This window comes from Anoplophora glabripennis, unplaced genomic scaffold (assembly GCF_000390285.2).
Source record: "Anoplophora glabripennis isolate ALB-LARVAE unplaced genomic scaffold, Agla_2.0 scaffold28, whole genome shotgun sequence".
Classification (NCBI taxonomy): domain Eukaryota; kingdom Metazoa; phylum Arthropoda; class Insecta; order Coleoptera; family Cerambycidae; genus Anoplophora; species Anoplophora glabripennis.
This window is the reverse complement of record NW_019416423.1, coordinates 851846-874402: the sequence shown is the minus strand read 5'-3', so window position 1 is coordinate 874402 and position 22557 is coordinate 851846. Positions and strand designations below refer to the sequence as shown.

General features: G+C 31.5%; 1 protein-coding gene across 4 annotated transcripts in view; it reads right to left on the bottom strand.

The window, feature by feature from the left end:
• LOC108909882 (serine-rich adhesin for platelets) overlaps positions 1-22557 on the bottom strand; it is a 117479-nt gene that overhangs the window by 9634 nt on the left and 85288 nt on the right. For all 4 annotated transcript variants that reach the window (XM_018714329.2, XM_018714330.2, XM_018714328.2 and 1 more), the window contains 2 exons: positions 14980-15141; positions 5212-5413 (listed from right to left, as the gene is read on the bottom strand). In XM_018714329.2, coding sequence (XP_018569845.1) covers positions 5212-5413; positions 14980-15135 — 358 coding nt within the window. In that variant the 5' untranslated portion in view covers positions 15136-15141. The remainder of the gene's footprint in view (positions 1-5211; positions 5414-14979; positions 15142-22557) is intronic.

Here is a 22557-nt window from a genome sequence, read left to right as displayed (position 1 = left end):
GTGAATCACGTTTTTACCTGGACCGGGCGCAGAACTCCGGTCTTCTCACTTTCAGTGACCTTTAGAAATATTTTAGACATTTAAATGGCCATTGTACAGGACAGGTAATATAAGCGAACAAGGTGGCGCGCTACGGGCCGCTGAAGAAAGAGAACTGACCTTTGAGGCAAATGTCTGTTGTAGTATTGACATCTCAACGTTTCGAAAGTATAGTAAAATGTTCGTTTCTTGGCATATGGACGTTTACGCGTTTTGCGAGGAATAAAATCGGCTACAAATTATTATTTTTTCTTTCCATTTCGTTCTGTTCTTGTAAACTACACTCAGCAAAACAATTTAAGGAACATAAAATATGACTGTTCACTCAATAGCCGATATCTCACAATGTTTGAGCCGTTTTGAAAGAAAAAAATGTAAAATTTTTGTCTTGCATTATTTGTTTCGATTGTACCGAGACTAATGCTCAAAAAAAAATTTCATATCAACATTTGAAAACTAGAATCTTCAAGCTTCAAGAAGCTTCTTTTTTTTCCTGATACGACCATTATTCGCGAAGTTACAGCCTTTAAAAAATCACTAACAAAATTTGGAAATAATGAAGGACCGTTTAAAAATATTTTCTTTTACGGGATATGAAATACTCTTAATGTTACAAATCAATAAAAAAATTTCTATAAACATGTGTTCGGAAAAGCTTCGTTTTCGAGATATACGGTGCTGAAATGAAAAAAATGTCACGTTTATTTAGATATCTTATAAAGTGCTTGATTTGGTTTGAAGCCTTGGGCTTATCTAATTATGAGCACAAATTGAAAAAGAACTCATTATTTTAGAAACTGGATTTAATTTCGGTTGGTGTTTCAGAGCGAAAAATATCCTTTATTTTATTCGGAAAACCAGCCATTTCTCTGTATTTTTTATATTTAAAACAAGCCAACAACACTTGAATAAATAAAAAATAATAAATCCTCTTCGAGTTACAAAAAAATAAGATTTTTTTGTCGGGTATACAATCTACTAAAACATTCCCATATTTTTTTTTATGAGAGATGACTGCTTGCTTTTGGAGTTATATAACCAAAACTATCAATGGCGTCGAAATTCTAGTTCTTAGTGACGGTTCCTAGTATTTCCGTCACTGGTTTGGTAGATTAGTGTACGAATTCAACAAATTCTTGTCCATACGCATTTGCTTCTAGTTGAGACTTAATAATTTTTCCACGTTAAATGCAATTTTATTCATGTACACTAATGCAAAAAATTAAAGGCTCAAAAGAATTTCCAAAATTTTTCTGTAATTTTTGACAGAATTTTGGTGAAAAATGGTCGTATCGGGAATATAAATATAAATGAACTTGAACTGAAACTTTAAGATTCTAGTTTTTAGATTTTTCGGTCGAAAATTTTTAGGAGCTAAGGTTATCAAGCAATTTTAGAAATACCTAGCGCGACAAAAAAATTTGCAATTTTTAACTTTCTTTTTCTGAATCAACAGACTTTGAAAAAAATTTTCCAGCTAAACCATTGCATGGACCAGATAGCTTGTTTACTCAGCTTCAATGTCCTTTTTTTTAAATTTCGATACGACCATTTTTCATCAAAATATCGGACTTTTAATGGAAAATTATCCTTATGTCTTCAATCATCGATATCTCGGCGACAAATGGTCGTACAGAGAATTGAGGGACAGTTTCGAAAACTGGAATAAATTTTCTATAACATGATGCCATAACTTTTCGGAAAAAAACATTTTTTTCATCTTTTAGTTTTAAAAAACAGGAAAAAAATTATAATTTATGGTTTTTTAGAAAATTGACAGCTAAATTAGAAATATTCACGAAATGACTAATGTTAAGCATGACTTTTACAGTTCGATATAACCAGAAGAACCCTGTGAAGTTTCATCTCGATCTAGCGAACCATTTATTTGTTTCAGTCAAACTTTTGAAAAAAAATTAAAGGGTCACGTTTTTTGAGCTTAAACAGTTCATAATGATTAAAACGGAAAAAAAAAATTTTTTTGAGGTTTTCTCACATTTTTACCGCAAATTTAAAATTAAATTGATGGAAAAAAAAATTCGAAAAATTTTTTGAAATTTATTATTTTTTTTTTTGGAAAACCTTCCGAACATTGGAAACAAAATTCAATTGTTTCCAGCATGATTTGGCTTTTCCGTCTTATGTTTCTGTTCATCAACTTTTAATTAAACTAAAATTAAACTTGATGACCCAAACCAGATTTCGTGATTTCAACCCAGATTCCGTTTTTTGAGACAAATATCTAATTAATTTTTGTGCAGTCAACTATCCTTTTTCTTTTCGGAAAAAAAAATAATTTTTTTCATCAATTTAAACGTTATTTGCGTTAAAAATGTGAGAAAACCTCAAAAATTTTTTTGTAAATTCGTAAATTATTTTATTATTATTATTATTATTTCGTAAATATTTCTAATTTAGCCGTCAATTTTGTAAAAAAATATAAATTACCCTTTTTTTCCTGTTTTTTAAAATTCGTGCAAGACGAAACAAATTTTTTCCGAAAAGTTGCGGCAGCATGTTAGTTTTCGAAACTGCCCTTCAATTCTCTGTGCGACCATTTGTCGCTGAGATATTGACGAATGAACACAAAAGTATCATTTTCCATTAAAAGTCCGATATTTCGATGAAAAATGGTCGTATCGAAATTAAAAAAAAAGAAATTGAAGCTGAATAAATAAGCTATCTGGTCCACACAATGCTTTAGCTGAAATTTTCTAAGAAAGGTTCAATAACTGCCATTTTATTTACTGTAAAAAAGGCAATTGCTATGCGCCGAGAAAAGATTTGTTTTCTATTTCCAGCAAAGTATTTGGGTAGAATATAAAGAAATTACGAATTCCAGTCTATGGAAATGAATTTTACTGACATGGTCGTTGCGGCGCGTACATTTCGCTATTATGTCTTTGTGTAAACACATTTACGGCATTTGTTTACGATTGACAAATAATATGTGTACTTCGGCCAATGTATTCTCGACCATTAAGTCATCCAAAGCACGCTGCATTTGTTTACGTTTGGCAAGTAACCGCATCATCTGAAGTTGGCTTTAGAGTACAGCGAGTTAAGTAACATAAATATTTGCGAGCTATTATTTAATCGAGTACAATGAACATATTTTTTGTTATGTCAAAAAAGAAACTCTATTATATCTCTTAAATAAAATACAAAAAAAATAGTTCCACATTCACTTCTAATTTACAATGCGGTAGATACAAATTTTATTCCTCTGAAATCCAATTTACAGGTACAAGTATTCATAGAAATGTAAATGTACATGCATGTAAAAGTATTAGTATACTTTAGCATTTTGTATACAAATATTTTTCTTTTAATGAAAATTTTGTCTGATGTTAAACTGATATGCTCCATCCACCAAAAGTCTGTCTTGAACATTCATACTCGGTAGGGACACATGCTTTAGGTATTTTTACGTTTGCCCATCGGAAATCGAAGTAAAAGTGAATCAAAGACCCAGCAATTACTTTTTCTGTAAATCTTCAACGTCTAATGCTTTTTGACTACTTTTGCGGCTTCTGGTTGTTAGAAATTTTAGAAAACGCGATTTGCGGCAGCGGAAAAGAAGACATTTATATTCATAAAATGTTTTAACGAGTTTGTGGGTTTCTAGGACGATCGTGCTTCTTCTCCTTGTTATTTGCATTTCAGATTTACGTATTTTTTTTAAGTGTGACATTCTTTGAATAGTGCAGGGCACGCAATAATCAAATGGTTGCTAATTCGGAGCAAGCTCTTAATATATTTTTCAATAAGATAAAAGATTTGCAATTTTAAGTAAAAAAACTTATATTTCCTTACTCTAGCGACTTCCTTGTTCGGTAAAAACAATTTTTTTCTATTTATAGAACATACCACACGCTCTTTGTGATGCAGCTCTTAACAATAACAAACCAACTTCCGCGTGGACACGTATCTATAAAATCATTTTCGTCAAAGAATCTATTATACCCACACTTCTCGAAGATCGATAATTATCCATTCTCTAACCTTTTCATAATTACTCCTGGTTGTTGCGCAAAAATATTATTTACTTCTGACCGCTGTTGCCCGTCCAACAGATCCCTAATGAGATGCTAAGATATTAATGAAATAAACGTTTCAAGGACGAGGATGTCGGCGGTACGACATGTTAAACTTTCGCGCAAATTCGCGTTGCCAGGATTCAATTATATGCACATATTTCATATTTACTTTTAGCACGGTGTGGTGTTCGCATTCAGAGTTCAACTGGGAAAACTTTTGTTAGAGAAACATGTAATTATTGTAGTGCATAGCGCGAAGTGATGGTCTTGCTGAATTTATAGTCAGTTCAGATAATTTACCTTCATTTAAATCGCCATGGCCTCCTTTTTCACACAGTTTTTGCACGGTTAACTCTATCGACAAATATGTAGAACATGAGAATTGGTTCGTTTTAAAATTTTTGTATGTAAACATACTGCTTCGCACGAAATTATTTTTTTTCTTTTATTTACAACGGAAAGTAAAAGTGAGAAGAAATTTTGAAAACAATAGTTGGAGATATAAAACATCGAGGTTTGTTATTTGTGTAAATAGTGTCATTTCTTTTGTCTTATTTTCAAGCTTCAAAATTTTTACAAATTACATTTTTCTTTCGAGATGTTTTGGACCTCAATTTCCTCAACTTTATGGCCATTATTAAATTTTAAACAAAACATTTGATAATTGATGACATTATATTTCATTTAATATTTACAAGCAAATACACTTCTCCCAATTTATACACTTTTGAATTCACTTGTTAAGTTCGCGTCATCGATACTTTTATTTATTCTTCTATCAGTACGAGGAAAGAAGATAACTCTTTCAAAATACCAAAGCGGTAGATAATCTTGCATGTGTAATACATTATATTTAGATATATTCAAGGTATAGCATCAGCATCATCACAAATACAGGTTTTTAGAATGGCGGTTTTGGATATCTTAATGCAAAGTTCAATAATCCGTGTGAAAAATACAAAATGTTTCGGATATGAAGTAACAGAACCAGTAATTCTTTCTTGGGATTACAAAACTGTATCAGAATTTCAATACGCCAAAGATCAACGGTTTCACAATTTTTAGACGCCAATTTATTTTCTATTTGTAATTACAGGGATTTATGTACGCAATTCATTTTATGCCTACTTACCGTATTCGATGAGCATGTGGTTGTTGTAGTTTTTGAGTATTTTCGGCATGTCAGCTACGTAGAACCAGTATTCAGTGAGAATAATGTCCACGGAGTTGACAGCCAAAATCGAGATGGCCAAGTAGAGCAAAATTTCTTGTCGTTTAGAAGAGAGGGCGCTGATGCAGGCTACCATCCCTCCACCTATGCCGATTATAATATTCTGAAAAGAAAAGGTCCTTTATTGGGTGCCTCGCAGTGCATACAACAAAGTTTAGAAAAATACAATGGAATCAGGAAATAAGTTCAAATAAACGCGAGTCGAAAAATGTTTGATGCTCGAGATAATTTCTTGATCTTTCCGTTTGGTCCAAGAGACCAGGTGCGGATCTGTCGAAATATTCCACTTCTTGGATGTAAGAGGGGGCAAGCTAATTTTTGCTGGAATACCTTCAGTACAACTCACATAATAAAAGTGTAAATCCCTAGATCTAGGCGAGGTCCGGAACATTTTCAAAATTGCAAAAATGTTTAAAAAATTTAAAAAAATACCTATATCCGCCCTGGTCTACAAGGGATAGCACTAACCATTCCTACAAGATCATATTTATCTCAAATAAATTAAGCTTTCTAAAACATTTTTAAGTGACCATATTGGCGACAGAAAAGTTGCGCAAGAAACTACTTGTTCAAATTTTCTAGTTTCAAATCAGTAAAAAAATTAAGAAATATTAAATATGGCTCTCTGTAATTTATTTTTCATTTCTAAAAATTAATTATTATGTGACGACTTAAAGTACCCATTCAAATTAATATTAAACACATTCCCATATAACTTACATTACTCCTACTTAATATAAAAGCCGTTGCACAATAAAATAAAACACACCACAAGTTAATAATAATAAGTAATAATTATTTACTCTTAACAATTCCCTTGAGAAATTTGTTTTACACCTGTGTGTACAGGAACTGATTGGACATTTTTGTATAAGCAGAACTACAATTTCCTTTAGCTTGCGGCCTCAATTAAAACAGTCTGTATATGATATAATTGAGATTTCTCTTTCATGTACTGAACCTGGGGGTTTATGTAAAAAATGAAGCAGCATGCTTGCGGAAACAAGAATTTATATTGTTTTGCTTATTTTACCGAAGGAATTAGGGACCTCTTTATCAGTAGTTCTATTTTGAACTCAAAATTTGCTCTATATTTTTGAGCACCGCGTACACATGTATTCTGCTAGAGAAAGACAAATATTTTTGGCGCTGGAATAATACCGTGACAAAATGTGTTGTAAAAATGTCCGCAGCAGTTTATCTAATAATCGAAGGTGAAATACCTAGACCCAATTATAAAATAATGCAGTCAAAAACGAAATTTAAAGTAGTTTTTTCATTTGCATAAGTAGCGAAAGCAGTGAGCTGCTAGTCACATATTTATATTGTAGCAACCATGTTTATATATACTTGTATTGCTGGTTGCTTGACATTGGAATCAGTTGATTCACGTGTTATAAAATTTCATTTAGCCCAGAATTTCATATTCTAATAACTTTTCACTATTTAATCGAAATAATTTCAGTTTATTGGAACATATTTAGATACCTCTTCTTTTTTGAAAACATCAACGTCTTGTGGGGTTTTAAAAACAAGTTTATAAAGTAAAATGCTATTATTTTTACTATCTACCATTATGGATTCCTAAATATTCGTCGTTAAAATTAGGGAGCACCCTGTATATTCTAAACGTCTAAATACTACATATTTAATATTTTATCCTTTATAAGACAAAATGCCCCATGTTACTCAAAGGCAAAAGTTTTAAATTTATAATTTTATACACAATAATTATTATTTAATAATTGTAGACTTGTAGACCCCAAAAATAAAATGTTTGTGAATCGCTTACGAAGTTTCCAATACAAAATGTTACCAAGTTTTGTTACTTAAGAAAAATATAACTTTTGAACGGTAGGAATCAAATTATTACTTCCCGTACTAAATAGATTCATTTTAACCTAAAAACCAATTTGTTTATGTGGAAAACTATATGAAAATTCAGTATTTAGTAGACAATCGTATATAGTTATTGTATAATTGAATTGTTTGACAGGACTGGTTTTTGTGATTCATCTATTTCTTGTGTACAAGGGAAGTTACTTATCTAACAGATTAGAGATGTTATGCAGACATTATTTTTACATTTTTTTCTAATCTTAAAAGACATACCTTGCAATCCCTAAATTATGTTGTTCTGTTCTACAAAACCTTAAATATCTTGGAGGCTTCCCAGACAGATTGATAAAATAATTTGAGCAGCAGGTCAAGTTCAATCGACTCAAAAACTGAAGCCTACTGACCACGCAAAGCGAAGAGAATTTGTTGCTGAAGTGGCATGAACTAAGAAATCATCCTGTATATAATTTTTTGTTCCGTTTAATGCCGCTTCAGCATATTCCATGTTCACATAACATTGGTAATAATGACGCAATAAACTACAAATATAATTACATACATATAAAGATGTAATACTTTATCCGTGATAATCCTACATAAAAATGACTTTCTCAGGAATCGTGCGCTGACTATTGAATTATTCACGTCATAGACTCGTATTATCTGGTATTCTTTTGCAATAAAGATGCCACGGTATCCGCGCTTCAAGCTTGTACACATATTTTAATATTTCATGTAATAAATTCTGGTTTCAGCCGTTTTTACAATATGCGGAAAGACAGGGACAAATGAGGACGCGTGTAGGAAATATCAATGGTATTTGCTATCTTGTTTGGGAGGAAACTTATTATGTAGAAGGCACTAGTTTTTGTTTTGGGAATATGGTTATTGGCATAGGAAATAATTTCTATACTGGGTATGATTTAAATACGTAAAAATATATCAGAATGTGGTTCCTTGGATTATTTTAAGAAAAGTTCTTATGAAACTATATCTTAAACATCTTTCAAGATGCAATTCAATGTGTTGTATTTATTTACAAATTCCTAGAGAATAAATAAAAATGTAAACAAGATTTAAATACGAATACTTCATGGTATTCCTAAATAAATACATGTGTCATCAAAAAAGAAGAACAAATTAATTAATAGTAAAACATGTACTCCGAAAAAAAAAATAAAGACAGCCGCTTGGAAGGTACAAAGACAAATTGGATGGGTTGTCCGACGTGTTGAAGTGTAGGGTAAGAAAAATACAAGAATAGCCTCGATGAATCCTCAAGGATATCAAATAAATCTCTAAGGATAAAGCATTTATGAAATAACGTATGTACTGGTAAATATTTTATCCTGAACGGTATTATGTTCCAGGACAAATAAAGGACTGTGCCATTTGAATACTGCAGTGGTTGACCTGGTAAACTGTTTAAAATGAGACTAAGTGGGATATTGTAGTTTCGGTTGAAATAAACAGTTAAAAATTGGGAGCCTGTGTTTATATCTTTAAGATTTTTATTACCTTCAGAATTTTGTGGACATATTTATAGAATTTTGTAGTTTTTGTAATTATATACATTAAAAGACAAGGACTACAGCTTGGTCTTTATATTTTTTTATACGAATAAAACAACACTAAATACTTCGTTTAATTTAAATCAAGGTATATTTCAATGTAGAGCTTCCGTTGCCAAAGTCAACTTCCCCCAACTATGTGATATATTAAAACGGATCATTTTTGATAAATTGCCACGCTGTGCAAAAAAGACCCTAATTTGTTTATAAAGCAATTGTGCAAAAACTATGCATCGAACAGAAACCATCTTGCGCACGATTAAATTACATATTATCATCTGTCACTTTCCGCAAGATTGTTTTTCCAGCTTCAAATTTGAGTTATGAATTTTTGAAAAATTTTAGGTTTTTCCGGATTTTTTCTGTAAAAACTGAACCGATCTGGTCGCACAAAAAACCATTTTATAGTTTTGTTAATTTTCTATAAGTCCTATTGAGAGTAAGACAATATTTTTCGAGATATATAAAAAAAAACAAAAAAATGTTATTTTTTTTTCAGTTTTTATTATTTAAAAAAATTGTTCACGACTTTGTTGGGGAAATCACTTGGGTTTTCATTTACTAGTAAACGGTAATATATGAAATTTGCTGTAATATTTAAGTATGCCAAAAAATCTCTATAGGTTGGTCTATAAAGTTATCTATTTATTTAATGGTTATGATCAAAATTTGGTTGAACTATTTTAAAATAAACTAAGAATGTTTTCTAATTAGTCGAGTAACAAATTATATAAATTGAAAATAATAACATGAAACTGGTTGTTAGTTCTACGTAAGGTAATTAGTGTAATTTACCTTTAACCTAGATTAGCTGCTGGATAGGTTTCTTATATAATAATTACTTAATTGCTTGGCAATTATTGTCAATTGGTTTTTTTTTTAAATGAAAATTGCCTTTTAAGGGAAGATATACCTAATCTTCGCCTTTCTACCACGGGTTATATAAAAGTAAATTATTAAATTCATTAAAAAAAAAAGATCAAAAAAATGGTTGACAATTTTTTCGATAAAGCACATTCAAAGGTCACCAAATCTTTGAATCTTAAGGAACATTTATTGCTATTGTAAAAATAGTTTTTAGTGGAAAAATAAACATTTGGCAATATGAATCTAAAGTAAAACCGAAATGAGTTCCGAGGAACCTTTTTTTAATTTTTGACGCCCCTTATCTTAATATCATTTGCGGACACTTGTTTATACATATAAACCGTGGGTTTTATTTCCATGGGAGAAATACGTTCTCGAGAGGATGCGGTATAATTTTCAAACACCCCGTATATAATTCCTTTAATTTTCAAATGGCGTCAAATGAAATTGTAGTGTAGGAATCAGCTCATTTATATAATTTCCGTAAGGCTAGGGCCCCTGAAACAATATTGTATTTTTTTAAGCTGACATTTTCATTTGAAGAGTTCAGTTTGAGTGATCAGTAAGATCCGTCGATGAACCGTACATGACGTAAAAACCAGGGGCGTATCATATATTACCAGCTCTTTTAATGACTGTGTAATGTTAAATAACAGCAGCAATACTGCACCGAATAGAATATACTGCAGATTAGTCGTAAGGTTGGTCAGCCTTAAGGGAGTTACCTAACCATAAGATTCAATTTTAAGTTCATTCTTTATTTGCTCTTTCCGTTCTTTTGTAATGGCGGTCAACCCTCAGTTTTTGGTCACCCTGTGTAACAGGCAACGCCATGTGCTTTGTTGTAATTTTGAATTCGAGACTTTCGAAAGAAATAATCCAAGTTTTATTAAATAAATTGGATTTCTGGGAAATGCGGGAACTAATGGTTGTATTGTTTCACGAAAACTAAAACAAAAATAACATTTAACCCTTAAACTCGATTCCAGCCGACAAAACCCTTCTGGAACGGCTCCTGGGGTCGCAGTGGAAACCAAATTAAGCGGGCGAAATTAAAATGATAATTAAATGTACAAATCTCCGTTTATAAGGAAATTTATTCACGGCCTTTCTAATCCTTTCCCCGTTTTCCGGTCGGCGTGACGCCTAAATTATTTTTACAAAACGCCGCTGCGTATTTGCATCGACTCGACCCGTCCGGAAAATCTACAGCTACTGTATTAATTTGGAAACATTTTGTTCGGCGAATGTTTCTATTTTACTCTTTAATTCCATTACACGCCTTGCGAATTCCGTAATAATAGCCACAATCAGTGGCCCGGCTGAGGGTGGATTTTAATTATGCGGGTCATCAAATTTTTGCTTGTATTGATTGAAAATATTTATTACCCTATCCTAATTAACACTTATCCGGGCCATTACCTACTCGGTTTGTGCTTATGTACCCTAATAAACAACAACTAATTTATGTTTACAACCTACTTATTCTAATCTCATTTGCTGCATTTATTTGGGATAATCTCGGATAATTCAAAGTATAATTTATATGGCTCGTAAATTCCCAGAAAGCAAAATATATTTACTGGGACAGGTACTAAATGTAATTGTAACGTACCGCTACACTACCATTACCTATCTATATATTAACTTAAATATAACCTATTTTCAAATTATTTCCATATTAAATTTCACTTAGAATGCAAACAAGGAAGTCTTTGTACGTAAAACAATCGAGCATCATTTTGAAGGTGGTCAAACGTTATTTCTACGACGCGACGTATGCTTCATTTCCATCCGGTAGCGAATTTAAATTTTATTAAGCAATTTAAATTCCAAGGCAGCTCTATTTGATGCAACTTCTACCACACTCTTTGTGTTTGTTCTTCGTGTTAGACTAACTAAGTCTCAGTTCTAACATGAATATGTAGCAGAACGGTTTTCGAAATACAGCGGCATAAATTAATAAATTAAATATGCTCAGCTTGTCATAATATATCTCGAATTATATTTCATTACCCTAGAAGTTTTCATGAACAAACTGTATTAGTTGTTTTCTCTTTTATGTCTATGAGTATGTTCATATTAATTCAGAATTTAATTGCTTGTATCAAATTAACATCATAATTATAACGCGTAAGTCATTATTTGCAAAATTTTCATTTCGGATATAGTCCGTACGATATTTGTTGAGATAGAATTCCAAGAAGTCCCCTGCGTCACTTTCTTGGAATTAACTGCATTCGACACCCGAAGTACGGACATTAGCGGCATGGTGTACACCGTAGCAGCTTGCTGTGCATAATCGAGGTAAAAAATAAAAGAAGAAAGTTTAATGTGTATAATTATTTTAAGACTATTTTTTTCAAATCAAAATTTTAAGGTAAATTGTTACAGTAGTTCCGATCACAGAACTTTATGGGCTTATTCCTTTATTGGAATTCTACCTCAACAAATATCGTACGGAGTAGTGTATCTTCAATTATTATTTTTTATATAAAACTGAAAAATAGTGTTTTTCACATTCTGTTTCAATCTGTTTCCTTATTTTAGTAAGTTTTTTTTTTCATATAACACCATAATTTTACGTACAGGGTGAATCACCATATTTTGAATTACATAAGGATTTACAGATTTAGTTGTAATATATTTAGATATATCTGACATTGATATGGTCCAAAATGCATATTGGTATTTTAACTAAATCCCACTAATTATGCTGTGAGAGGCCTAATTACTCATGGACAATGTTATATGGTAGGCCGTGATAGTGACAGGTAATATCAGGACAACATTGTTATTGTTTGACAGTTTGTATTATTATTTAATTAAAATAAAATACACAAGTAGAAAATTTAAATATTATTAAGAATTAAAATAGAGTATGGAGAAGATCCTTACAAGAACCTGAAAGAGGTCTAACAATTATTACAAGATATCTTATTTTATTAATAAAAAACCTTGTCTATTTTTAATAGTACATCGTTTACTGTTAGAGATGGACCAATATGAATATACAGGGTGTTCCATTTAAATTAACAAAGTTAACATCTGCGGCCATCTTGTTTGGAGTTAATTTATTTTCCTATCAGTTTCGAAAAATTCATAAAAAATCGTACGTTTGAATTTTTTTATATCTCTAAAAACAAAAAAGTTAAAGGGGGGTCAAAATATAGTGAATCACCCTGTACTTGTGCCCAACAGTTGGTATACTTGTTAATTGAATTGAAAGTTCGTAGCAAAGCTGAGCTAGGACACCATCTCCAGTTAAGCTAAATTAATCATCTCAAACTGACCAAATAGAATCTGTAAATAGCGAGGGATTCATCAAAAATGCAGGAAGATTGGATTCATGAATAGAACATGACATAATTAATGTTAATTCGTCCCTTCGCATAATCCTGACGATCTACGGTGACTGATTGTTTAGATTAAACCAGTGACACGTATTGTATGTGCTATATTTAACCAAATAATGCTTTAATCTTCAATGGATTTTTTTTTCTAAATATAAATGGTTTTTTACTAGCTCCTGCATTTTTACTGACACAGGGAAATCGCGTAAAAAAATAGATGCTAGAGAGGTCTTTTTGTTTCTACATTACAAATATGCAACCAGCAATACATTTTTATAGATTTTATTACACAGGTTGTCTAAATATGAATTAATGCACAAATAACATACTTTTCTTAATTTTAACGCAGATTTTCTATAGAATGGACTTAGTTTTAAACTCAAATTGCTATTTGATGTAAAGAAATTTGTAATTTACCATGTCGCTTGTTCAAAAACTGTGTATTAAAATCTATAAAAATGTATTGCTGGTTGCCCATTTGCTATAGAGCCCTCTTAACACCAAAAATACTCGTATAGCAGTCAAACTTTTAGAAAAACAAGGATGACATTTTGAATCGCAAGCTTTTGACATTGTATTAACGTCTTACAATATTTTAATTTCGTCGCATTCAAATAAATCACTTTTATATTTTAAGAACAGGGATGCACTTTCTAGTAAAGTTAATATCAGCTCTGGTTTTCAGTAAAATGAAGCAAAACTTTGTCATTAATTTTCGCAGTAAGTAGGGAAGCTTGACATGCTGAAATAATAATTAAAAAATGTAGCAGGCGTGAAGAAGTGTTAAAAACTCTAGCTGATCTACAAGAGCTATTCCTGGAAAAGTATTTTCGCGAAAATAAAAATGAGTAGTAATACTGTTTTAGCGTATTTAATAACTTTTGGCACGTATTACTACGAGGGTCGTCGAGGAAATATATAAAACGTGAGATTGTGAAAATTCCTTACCAGTACGGAGAGTGTGTAGCTGAGACTGTGGGCAAATTACGTGTAATTTTCGGTAGAAGGAATGTCAATTCCATTTTAGTGGGTATATGAACAAGCAAAAATTTTGATTTTGAGGCAGAAACAATCCTGGGATCATTCAAGAACGACCGCAGTGGATATTACGCTGGTGGGGTAACTGGTCCGTATTTTTTTGAAAATGAGGCTGGAAACGCTGGACTATCAATGGAGAACGATATCGAGAGTTTGAACTTTTGTGACCTCTTTTGGATAGCATGGATTTGGACGACATGTGGACTACATTTGAAGGATTCACGTAACAATGAAGTGACTCGGCTACCAAGATCGTGCGATCTTACACCATACGACTTTTCCTGTGTCTACTTTTTAATTAATAAAATCTTTTTTCCTCATATGAAATCCTGCGATTCTTATGGGACACATTTTACATGAAAATAAATTCATCTTAACGACAGTCATTTTATTTTTGGAGAATTCCTACTTCCAATAATATTATCTACTTTACACCTGTTCGTGATAAATACTAATCGACACGACCTATTTTCGAAGGGCACTCTGGCAATGAATGGAACATTATTATTTTGAATTCGTGAGTTCGTGAGAAACTGCAATATCCGCCTTATCGATTCGTTATTATACGCTGAAATAATTTGTTGATAAGGAAATCGTTGCACAACGTACCGCGAAATATGAAGTGTGGCTTAAAAAAGGTTTAGGTAAGGATTAATATTCTAACCTTACCATTGGTAAGTGTAAATTGATAACAGATTTTATAGAAATGTTGCAATTTGATATTCCAGTTATATCTAATATGAAATAATATTTATTTTTATAAAATTGTGTTTAAAAGGTTATGAATTATTTGGAGTCACATAACACGAACTCTTCACAAATGTATGACGAAAGAAACAAATATATTTCAAGATATTTTCCGCACGTAAACAATTTTTTTCTTTTCACGAAACTCACAGAGATACGTTATGTACGAGATCAAACGGTGTTCAAATATGTGACTCCCTGAATTTTTAAAGGGATCGCCGTATGAAGTCGAACTGAAGTATTGAAATATTTACCCATGATCCAGCGAATAATATGCTGTAGAGATGAAGTTCAGGAACGGATATCGTGAAGAAGATGCCGGCCATCAATTGGGCCGCACCGCATGTTACGTAGAGGGTACTCCATAATACTTGCAGGGCCGTCCACAACCTTCCGCAACCCAGGCACATTACGCCCTGTAACAGAAGAAAGTTGTTTTTAGTGATTTTTTTAGTCATAACGTCTTATTTTATGGTATTTTATAATACCGATAGGTTTAAAAACCTATTCCAGTTAAGGTCAAATTAACAGAGCCACGCAATAAGTGAAATAGTAGGAATAATAAAATAAATTAAATTCTTCCAAAATTAATTTAAAAAATAGGTTTAATTGATATAATGAATAAAATAGTATAATAGTAAAACCATACATGGTATATGAGCAAAATTTTATATCTTGCAATTATACATTTATAAAGTGTTTACAGCGGTGGTCATGGTTACCGTAGCGCAGCTGTCGAAGACGCAGTGGAAGTAGCGCATATTTACCACGCAGTTTGGGCTGTGTTTAGTACGACCGTAATCATATAACCCTATTCACGTTTTTTTCATAATAAACGTAATTTGTTCAGGTGTGGTATAAAATTTCGTTACTTAAAGACAAAAAAAAAGAGACAAAAGGTATACTTTAGACTGATTTCCAATACGGGAATACCTGACTGTTGTCTTGTTGTCATTTGTAGTTTACACTTTGTTGTAACAAAGGTTATAAAAAATCAGCCGTATTTAATGATGGGAGAAAATATATTTTTTTGGGATTTTGAATGGTTTTCCCTGATAAAAGAAAATTTGGACCACCTGATTTTAACAAATCAGTATCAGTTATTTATATATTACTAATAATATCTAATATAGGCTATTTACTTGTACTACAAATTGATGATGAAATATTTAAAAAATCGAAGGAAATTTAATAACGACGCTTTAAACATATCTTTGCAAATCTCGTCTCCAAAATGACTTGAGATGGACATATTGATACACAGAAAGCTTTTATTCCAAAGAACTAAATCTTACAGGACCTATTATATCAAATAGCGATAAAACAAACAAGAATGATTTTATAGTTTATACAAATGCAAAAAATTAAAGGGTCAAAAGAATATCCGAAATTTTTCGGTCATTTTTGACAGACTGTATTTAGGTGAAAAATGGTCGTATCGGGAATTAAAAAAAGCATTTTGAAGCTCTAAGATTCTAGTTTTTAGATCTTTCGGTCGAATTTTTTTAGGAGCTACGGTTATCATGCAATTCTAAGAAATAGCACGACAAAGAAATTTTGCAAATTTTCTTTGTCCACGGACTTGGAAAAATTTTTTTCAGCAAAGCCATTGCATGGACCAGATAGCTTGTATATTCAGCTTCAATTTCCTTTTTTTTAATTTCGATACGACCATTTTTCATCGAAGTGTCGGACTTTTAATGGAAAAGGATCCTTTTGTCTTCAATCATCGATATCTCGGCGATAAATGGTCGTACAGCGAATTGAAGGACAATTTCGAAAGGTGGAATAAATTTCCTATAACATGTTGCCGCAGCTTTTCGGCAAAAAATTTTTTTTCTTTATCTACACGAAGAACAGGAAAAAATATTAAAAAAAATGTTTTTTTTTTGAAAATTGACGGCTAAATTAGAAATATTCACGAAATGACTAATGTTAAACATGACTTTTACAGTTCGATATACCCAGAAAAATCCTGTGAAGTTTCATCTCGATCTAGCGAACCGTTTCTTTGTTTCAAGCAGTCAAACTTTTGAAAAAAAATGAAAGGGTCACGTTTTTTGAGCTTAAACACTTTATAATCATGATTAAAATGGAAATAGAAAATTTTTTTTGAGGTTTTCTCATATTTTTACCGTAAATAACGTTTAAATTGATGAAAAAAGAAAAAAAAAATTAGAAAAATTTTCGAAAAAATTTTTGAAATTTTTTTTGTTTTTTTTTGAAAAACCTTCCGGACATTGAAGAAAACAAAAATCCAATCTTCAAAATTTTTTTGTCGCGCTATTTAGAACTACATGATTTTTTCTGATACGACAATTTTTCACCTAAATACAGTCTGTCAAAAATCACGGAAAAATTTCGGAAATTTTTTTGACCCTTTAATTGTTTGAATTAGTGTATAACGAAATAAGGTTAAAAGTATTCTTATTAATGAAAACATTTATTAGGCTATTTATACCCATGTTTTTATTTCAAATATAGAATGGCTATTTGGTATACTGTATATTTTTTTCAGATTAATGATTTTGTCACTTACACCTTTTTGCCAGCAACCTCTTCAGTTACTGTTTCAACGGCAACCAATGTAGGAATATACTCGTAAAAATCTAATCATCCCTACTTGCTTGTGCCAATAAAATAATATTTGCAATAAAACTTTCGATTCTATTAAGGCTGTTTTCTTCCTTTCCTTTTATTCGCTCGAGTAATATTGAATTCTAGTGGCTTAATCAGGTTAAATGTTCCTAAATAAAATCGCACTTCGCAGCTCTTATTAACAGCGATCCACGCCCAGACCCAAATCAAGTTCCCAGTAACTTCAAATCAAATTATATCAGTTTCGATTTCGTTATTAACTCGAATGCCCTCGAAGCCAACCCAGCGTCTAAGAAAAATTGGAGTTTTTTCTGTTTCACGCGAGTGTGGTTAGATTCATCATTAGATATCCATCTTTTAATATATGTATTTTTATATACACTGAAAAAAGAATTACTATAACATATTTATTTATTTTTTGTATGTTTTATAATTGAAAATTACTGTAGAATTTGATATAGGTACTGCAGAAAATAACAAACAAAACGTTTCACAGAAGCCAGAACCCTACCACCTATTATAAGAATAAATATAAAAGGTTTAATATTAATAATAATCAACAAATGATGTAAAAATAGTTTCATAAGTTTAACAAATCGTTTAGGAACAAGACTGACTTAATTAATTTTTAATGTTTTTCACAAATGACGAAGTACCTATCCAAAGAAAAAGAATTTACTGTAATAGTTTGGTTTTATTGTTAAATTTCAAGGTCAAATTGTTTAGAACAATTTAGTATTAACTCGAAATGTAAATTGTACACGATTGAAATTACATATTTAAGTGTTTTTCTACTTAAAACTGTATCGAACCATCTGGCTAACAGAAAATAAACTTTAAAACTGGAATAAATTTTCCCATGCATAATACATATGTATTTACATCGTAAAAGAACAATAAAATGATTATGTTACGGTTTAGTAATAATTTAAAACATGAGGCACGATAACAAATATATAATTCTCAGAATTATACAGCGTGGCCTACTAAGAAACATATAATACCCATATTTTTTTATTTTAGACACCTTTTTATTACAAATCTGGCAACGTAGCTTAACCATCATTATAATCCTGAAATTTCAAAGAGAATAGAAGAGTGTTCTGGTTTGTAGTAGGCCAGATTATAGTTTTTATATTTAAATATACCTAGTGAAAAATGGTTTTTCATTACATTTCATTTCAAAATTTGTAACTATCTAGTAAAAAAAGCTGTAGCATTTTTTAAAATCCATTGTACTGCATGTAATACTAGTTAATAAATACCTATGCAATTTTAGCAATTCGTTTTAATAACCGTGGGTCATAAGAAATCAATGATGCAATTTTGATAAATTTGATTTAGGTATAGGGGTGTCCTACGGTAAATAAAAAATAAATGACGTTCGAATATATTTTACGTAATTATTAATCAATCATTTTATCCGTCAGTGAAATTTTGACTGATCGGCCTGGGCTTTTCCTTGAGTATGAACCTTCAAGTAGTGATTTTGATTTTCTGGCGCCCGAGAAAGCAATATTCTTTATAACGGTTAACTGTGAATAATATTGTAAGAGGAAAAGAGGTTCATGAATATTCTAAACTTCAATCATCCCGGAACGAGTCGAGATGGGAATTCTTTAATTTGGTCTTACAAAGCAGACTCTTTTAAATATAGGATTCCCTGTAGTTTATTTACCTTTTAAGAATATTTAAATAAAGTAAAAACGTATACTTTAGTCACATAAAGGTGACTCGGTCAAGGATGAGGATAGAAAAATTATTGAATTACATATAAAAATAAGCTAACAAAATATTACGTTTATATGAATACATTGTTTTACAAAAAAAATATAGGTACATAACCACATATTTAACCACAAAATATACGTATATATTCTTAAGGCAAACATATGCGATTTTATGAAAAGTTTCAGTTTTAACAAAATTACGACTTTAAGTTATTACTTACTAGCTTTATTTTGTATCTATTTATTTCGACATCGATTTAATACAAATAGAATGTATTTATAGTATGTAAGTCCTTACAGTTATAAGTTACCTCTTTTAACGATCAATGATAACACAAGGGTAACATCATTCCGGTCGATTTAAGTTAAATGTTGAACGTATTTATTTGTGTCAAGGTAGTTCTATTTTCCTCGATATCAACTCGTGTTCCATGCAAGGTCTGATGCCAAGTTTGAGAAATCAATTGTGAAAAATATTACTTGCAAGGTTGATATATGATATCAATAGTTATCAAAGCGATAAAAACGGTACAAATTGTAAATTTCGCAAGCATTAGTTTTTTTATTTAACGTTTTTAGTACTGTAGTTTTGACCTACACCTACTACTACTACCTATTTTACTTTCAGCAGCACCAAATTCGTATTTTAGAACGACTGGATTGACATTTTTTTCGGTGAAAATCCTGTGACTTTTTATATGTTGTCGCTTTTTTTCGCAACAACCAATTGATGTTTTCAAGAATTTCTCATTTTTACGATGACATAATAATAATAACAAACAAGTACACCTTTTTCACTTTATTAAACGAAGAAAAAAATTTAAAAAGTAAGCCTATAAATTTATTTGAGGGCCAAAACTGCCACAGTAACTATCGGTAAATTTATCAAAAAACACTCCCTACTACAATTTTTAATATATTTTATATTACTTGGATTTGAATTCATTAAAAAAGTTATTAGAGGATGTTGCCCTTCTAAGTGTAGATTTCATATAAATATCGGTTATGGCATTAGGTGTGTTTAACTGGGACATTAAACTTCTACAAATGATATCAGATAGCACTCATTGAATATTTATCAATCTGTAAAGGCTAGAATTTGTTAAAAATAACAGTGGTTAAATTCTTATTAATTATTTAATGCATTATGCTAATTCAATGACTACAGCCTACTTGTAATTAGAACTCAGCAGTAAGCCCGAGCATTATGCAAAGCGAAGGAAAAAGCGATCTTATACTCTGCTGCGTAGATAGTGCGAGATAATACCATTTCATTAATGACATCCTTTGATTATTTATAGAATGAAATCAAAACCGTTTCTAATGCTCTCAAATTCCTCTAATTAGGATTAGTTTTTACTAGTTCTCATCATTGTTTAGGTGTTTCTAGTTCTGCTATAACAGATATATTAATTGTAAAGCAGAAGCAGTTGCTTTGAAGAAGTACAAGAAAACGGAATATTAGTTATTGCAATATTTCCCACGACATAATTAGTTAAAAAGAAAAAGAATATTTCGCTTAGTGCAACATTAGTCATCTTTTCATAGTACTTGCATTAGGAGAATAGTAGGTCGCTCTCTGCCAGTAGCAGTACAAAAGGTTGATTTGTACTTGCCGAAAGGTTTCTCGTATCAGTGACAATTACGATATAACACAGTTGTACGGTTTGAGGTATTGGTATAGTTCATGTTGGATGGGTAAATGGTTTTATGCCACGAAACTAATTTCTAAGTCAAAAACAAAGTCAGGGGACTATGATAATGACATGAACACTCAAAGTTAAAGAAATGACGGTTACAAACGAACTTATACCACATTTGCCGGCACTTCTGTATTAGTGACTGACAAGGCATCATATCACCCTGACCTGAACCCTATCGAATTTCTTTAAATGTCACTCAAAACGTATTTTCGAAACCGAGAGTTGCACTAACCAAATTTTGACAGGACATAGCTAATACAATGCGAAACATGGCCTTAATGTTAAAAATGTTGTCACCTTCGTTCTTGGCGGTGAAAATTCGAAATATTTGGAATTATTCAATAAAACGCAACATTCCGTTTCACCGGATAGTGCTATTGATGCAATTTTTCACGAGATTGTATTCAACGAACCAGCGTAGGAGCAACGTTTTGTCATTGTTCATTGTAAACGAATCATTAATATTGATGACTTTAATATTGAGTGATTTATAGTTAACAGTACCAGCCGTGCAATGTTGGTTGCCTATGCTCGGCGGTCACGTGGCTTGTAATAATTTACGATGGTTCCGTACTTGAAAATATATATTTTTACATATTCTTCCAGTCCTTCGCAAAGCTTTCCATGCACGATCGATCCCCCGTCACTAGAGCGTACAAACACGGCCTGCGTCCTCATCCGAGCTTAATTTACAAAGCGGTGGACGGGGATGTTTTATTAGTTCCCGATCGATGTATAGAGTATGTGTGTTCGATCACGAGTCGTGTTTTCATAGGTCAGGATAATTGACCGGTGTTCAAACTCCGCCGACACGACTAGCCTGGCAAATAACCCGCCAGAAGGCTAGGAGAGTCTTATGTAAATGAGAATTGGTGGAATTGCTCGCCTCAAACTGGGTCACCTTTTAATTTATGGAGACACATTAATGACCGTAAGGCTCGAAACGGACTTATTTGTTTGCAGGAAGAAGTGCTTGATTCCACGTTTATGGAATCGAATAGATTAAGGACGAGTGAAATGAGATTTGGGGATGAATATTTCTTTTTGTGCCATTCGGAAATAATAAATAAATAACTGGGTTTGCGAGGGTTGTTCAAATATATACACTGAAAAAAATATTTTCTTTTATTCGGAACACATAAACGATGTTAAATAGTCCAGGCGGTAGAGCATTCGAGGCGTTTGTATTTGAAGTCATTTTGTTGTACATAAAAATCCCAAATATGATGTAGAATAAGAAACCGAGTTTGCCTATTCCAAAAAACCATTGCTAAATTCAGGGGAACAACAAACATACAAAAAAAAACGAAAGATGAGCCGTTTTTCGATATATTTTTCCCTGTAACATTGAAAGTAAGCCCTAAATAAAGAGTCATTTTTTATTTTTTGTTTATTTGACGATTTTCTACGAAGTTACAATAACTGCGGATCAAAAAATTGAATTTTGCAATAACAATGGGCGAGAAATAGTAGAAAATCATATGTATATTTGGAGCAATTTTCAAAATAAGCAAATATTTATAAATATTCATGAAACTTTGTGACCAAAATAGTAAAACATATGTCAATTCTACCCTAAAAATTTTGCAACGATCGATCGCGTGGTTTTCGATTGATAGGATTGTTAATTAAGAACATTTTTAAAAGTTTATCGCTTACCGTGGGTTTAAATTAAGGTTTAGAAAGGGCACACAAGATACTTGTTGTCATAATAAACAATGATCAATACTAAAAATACCTATTTTTACACTTTTATAACCATTTATAATTTTTTTAAAGTTTTTCAACATTTTACTCTACA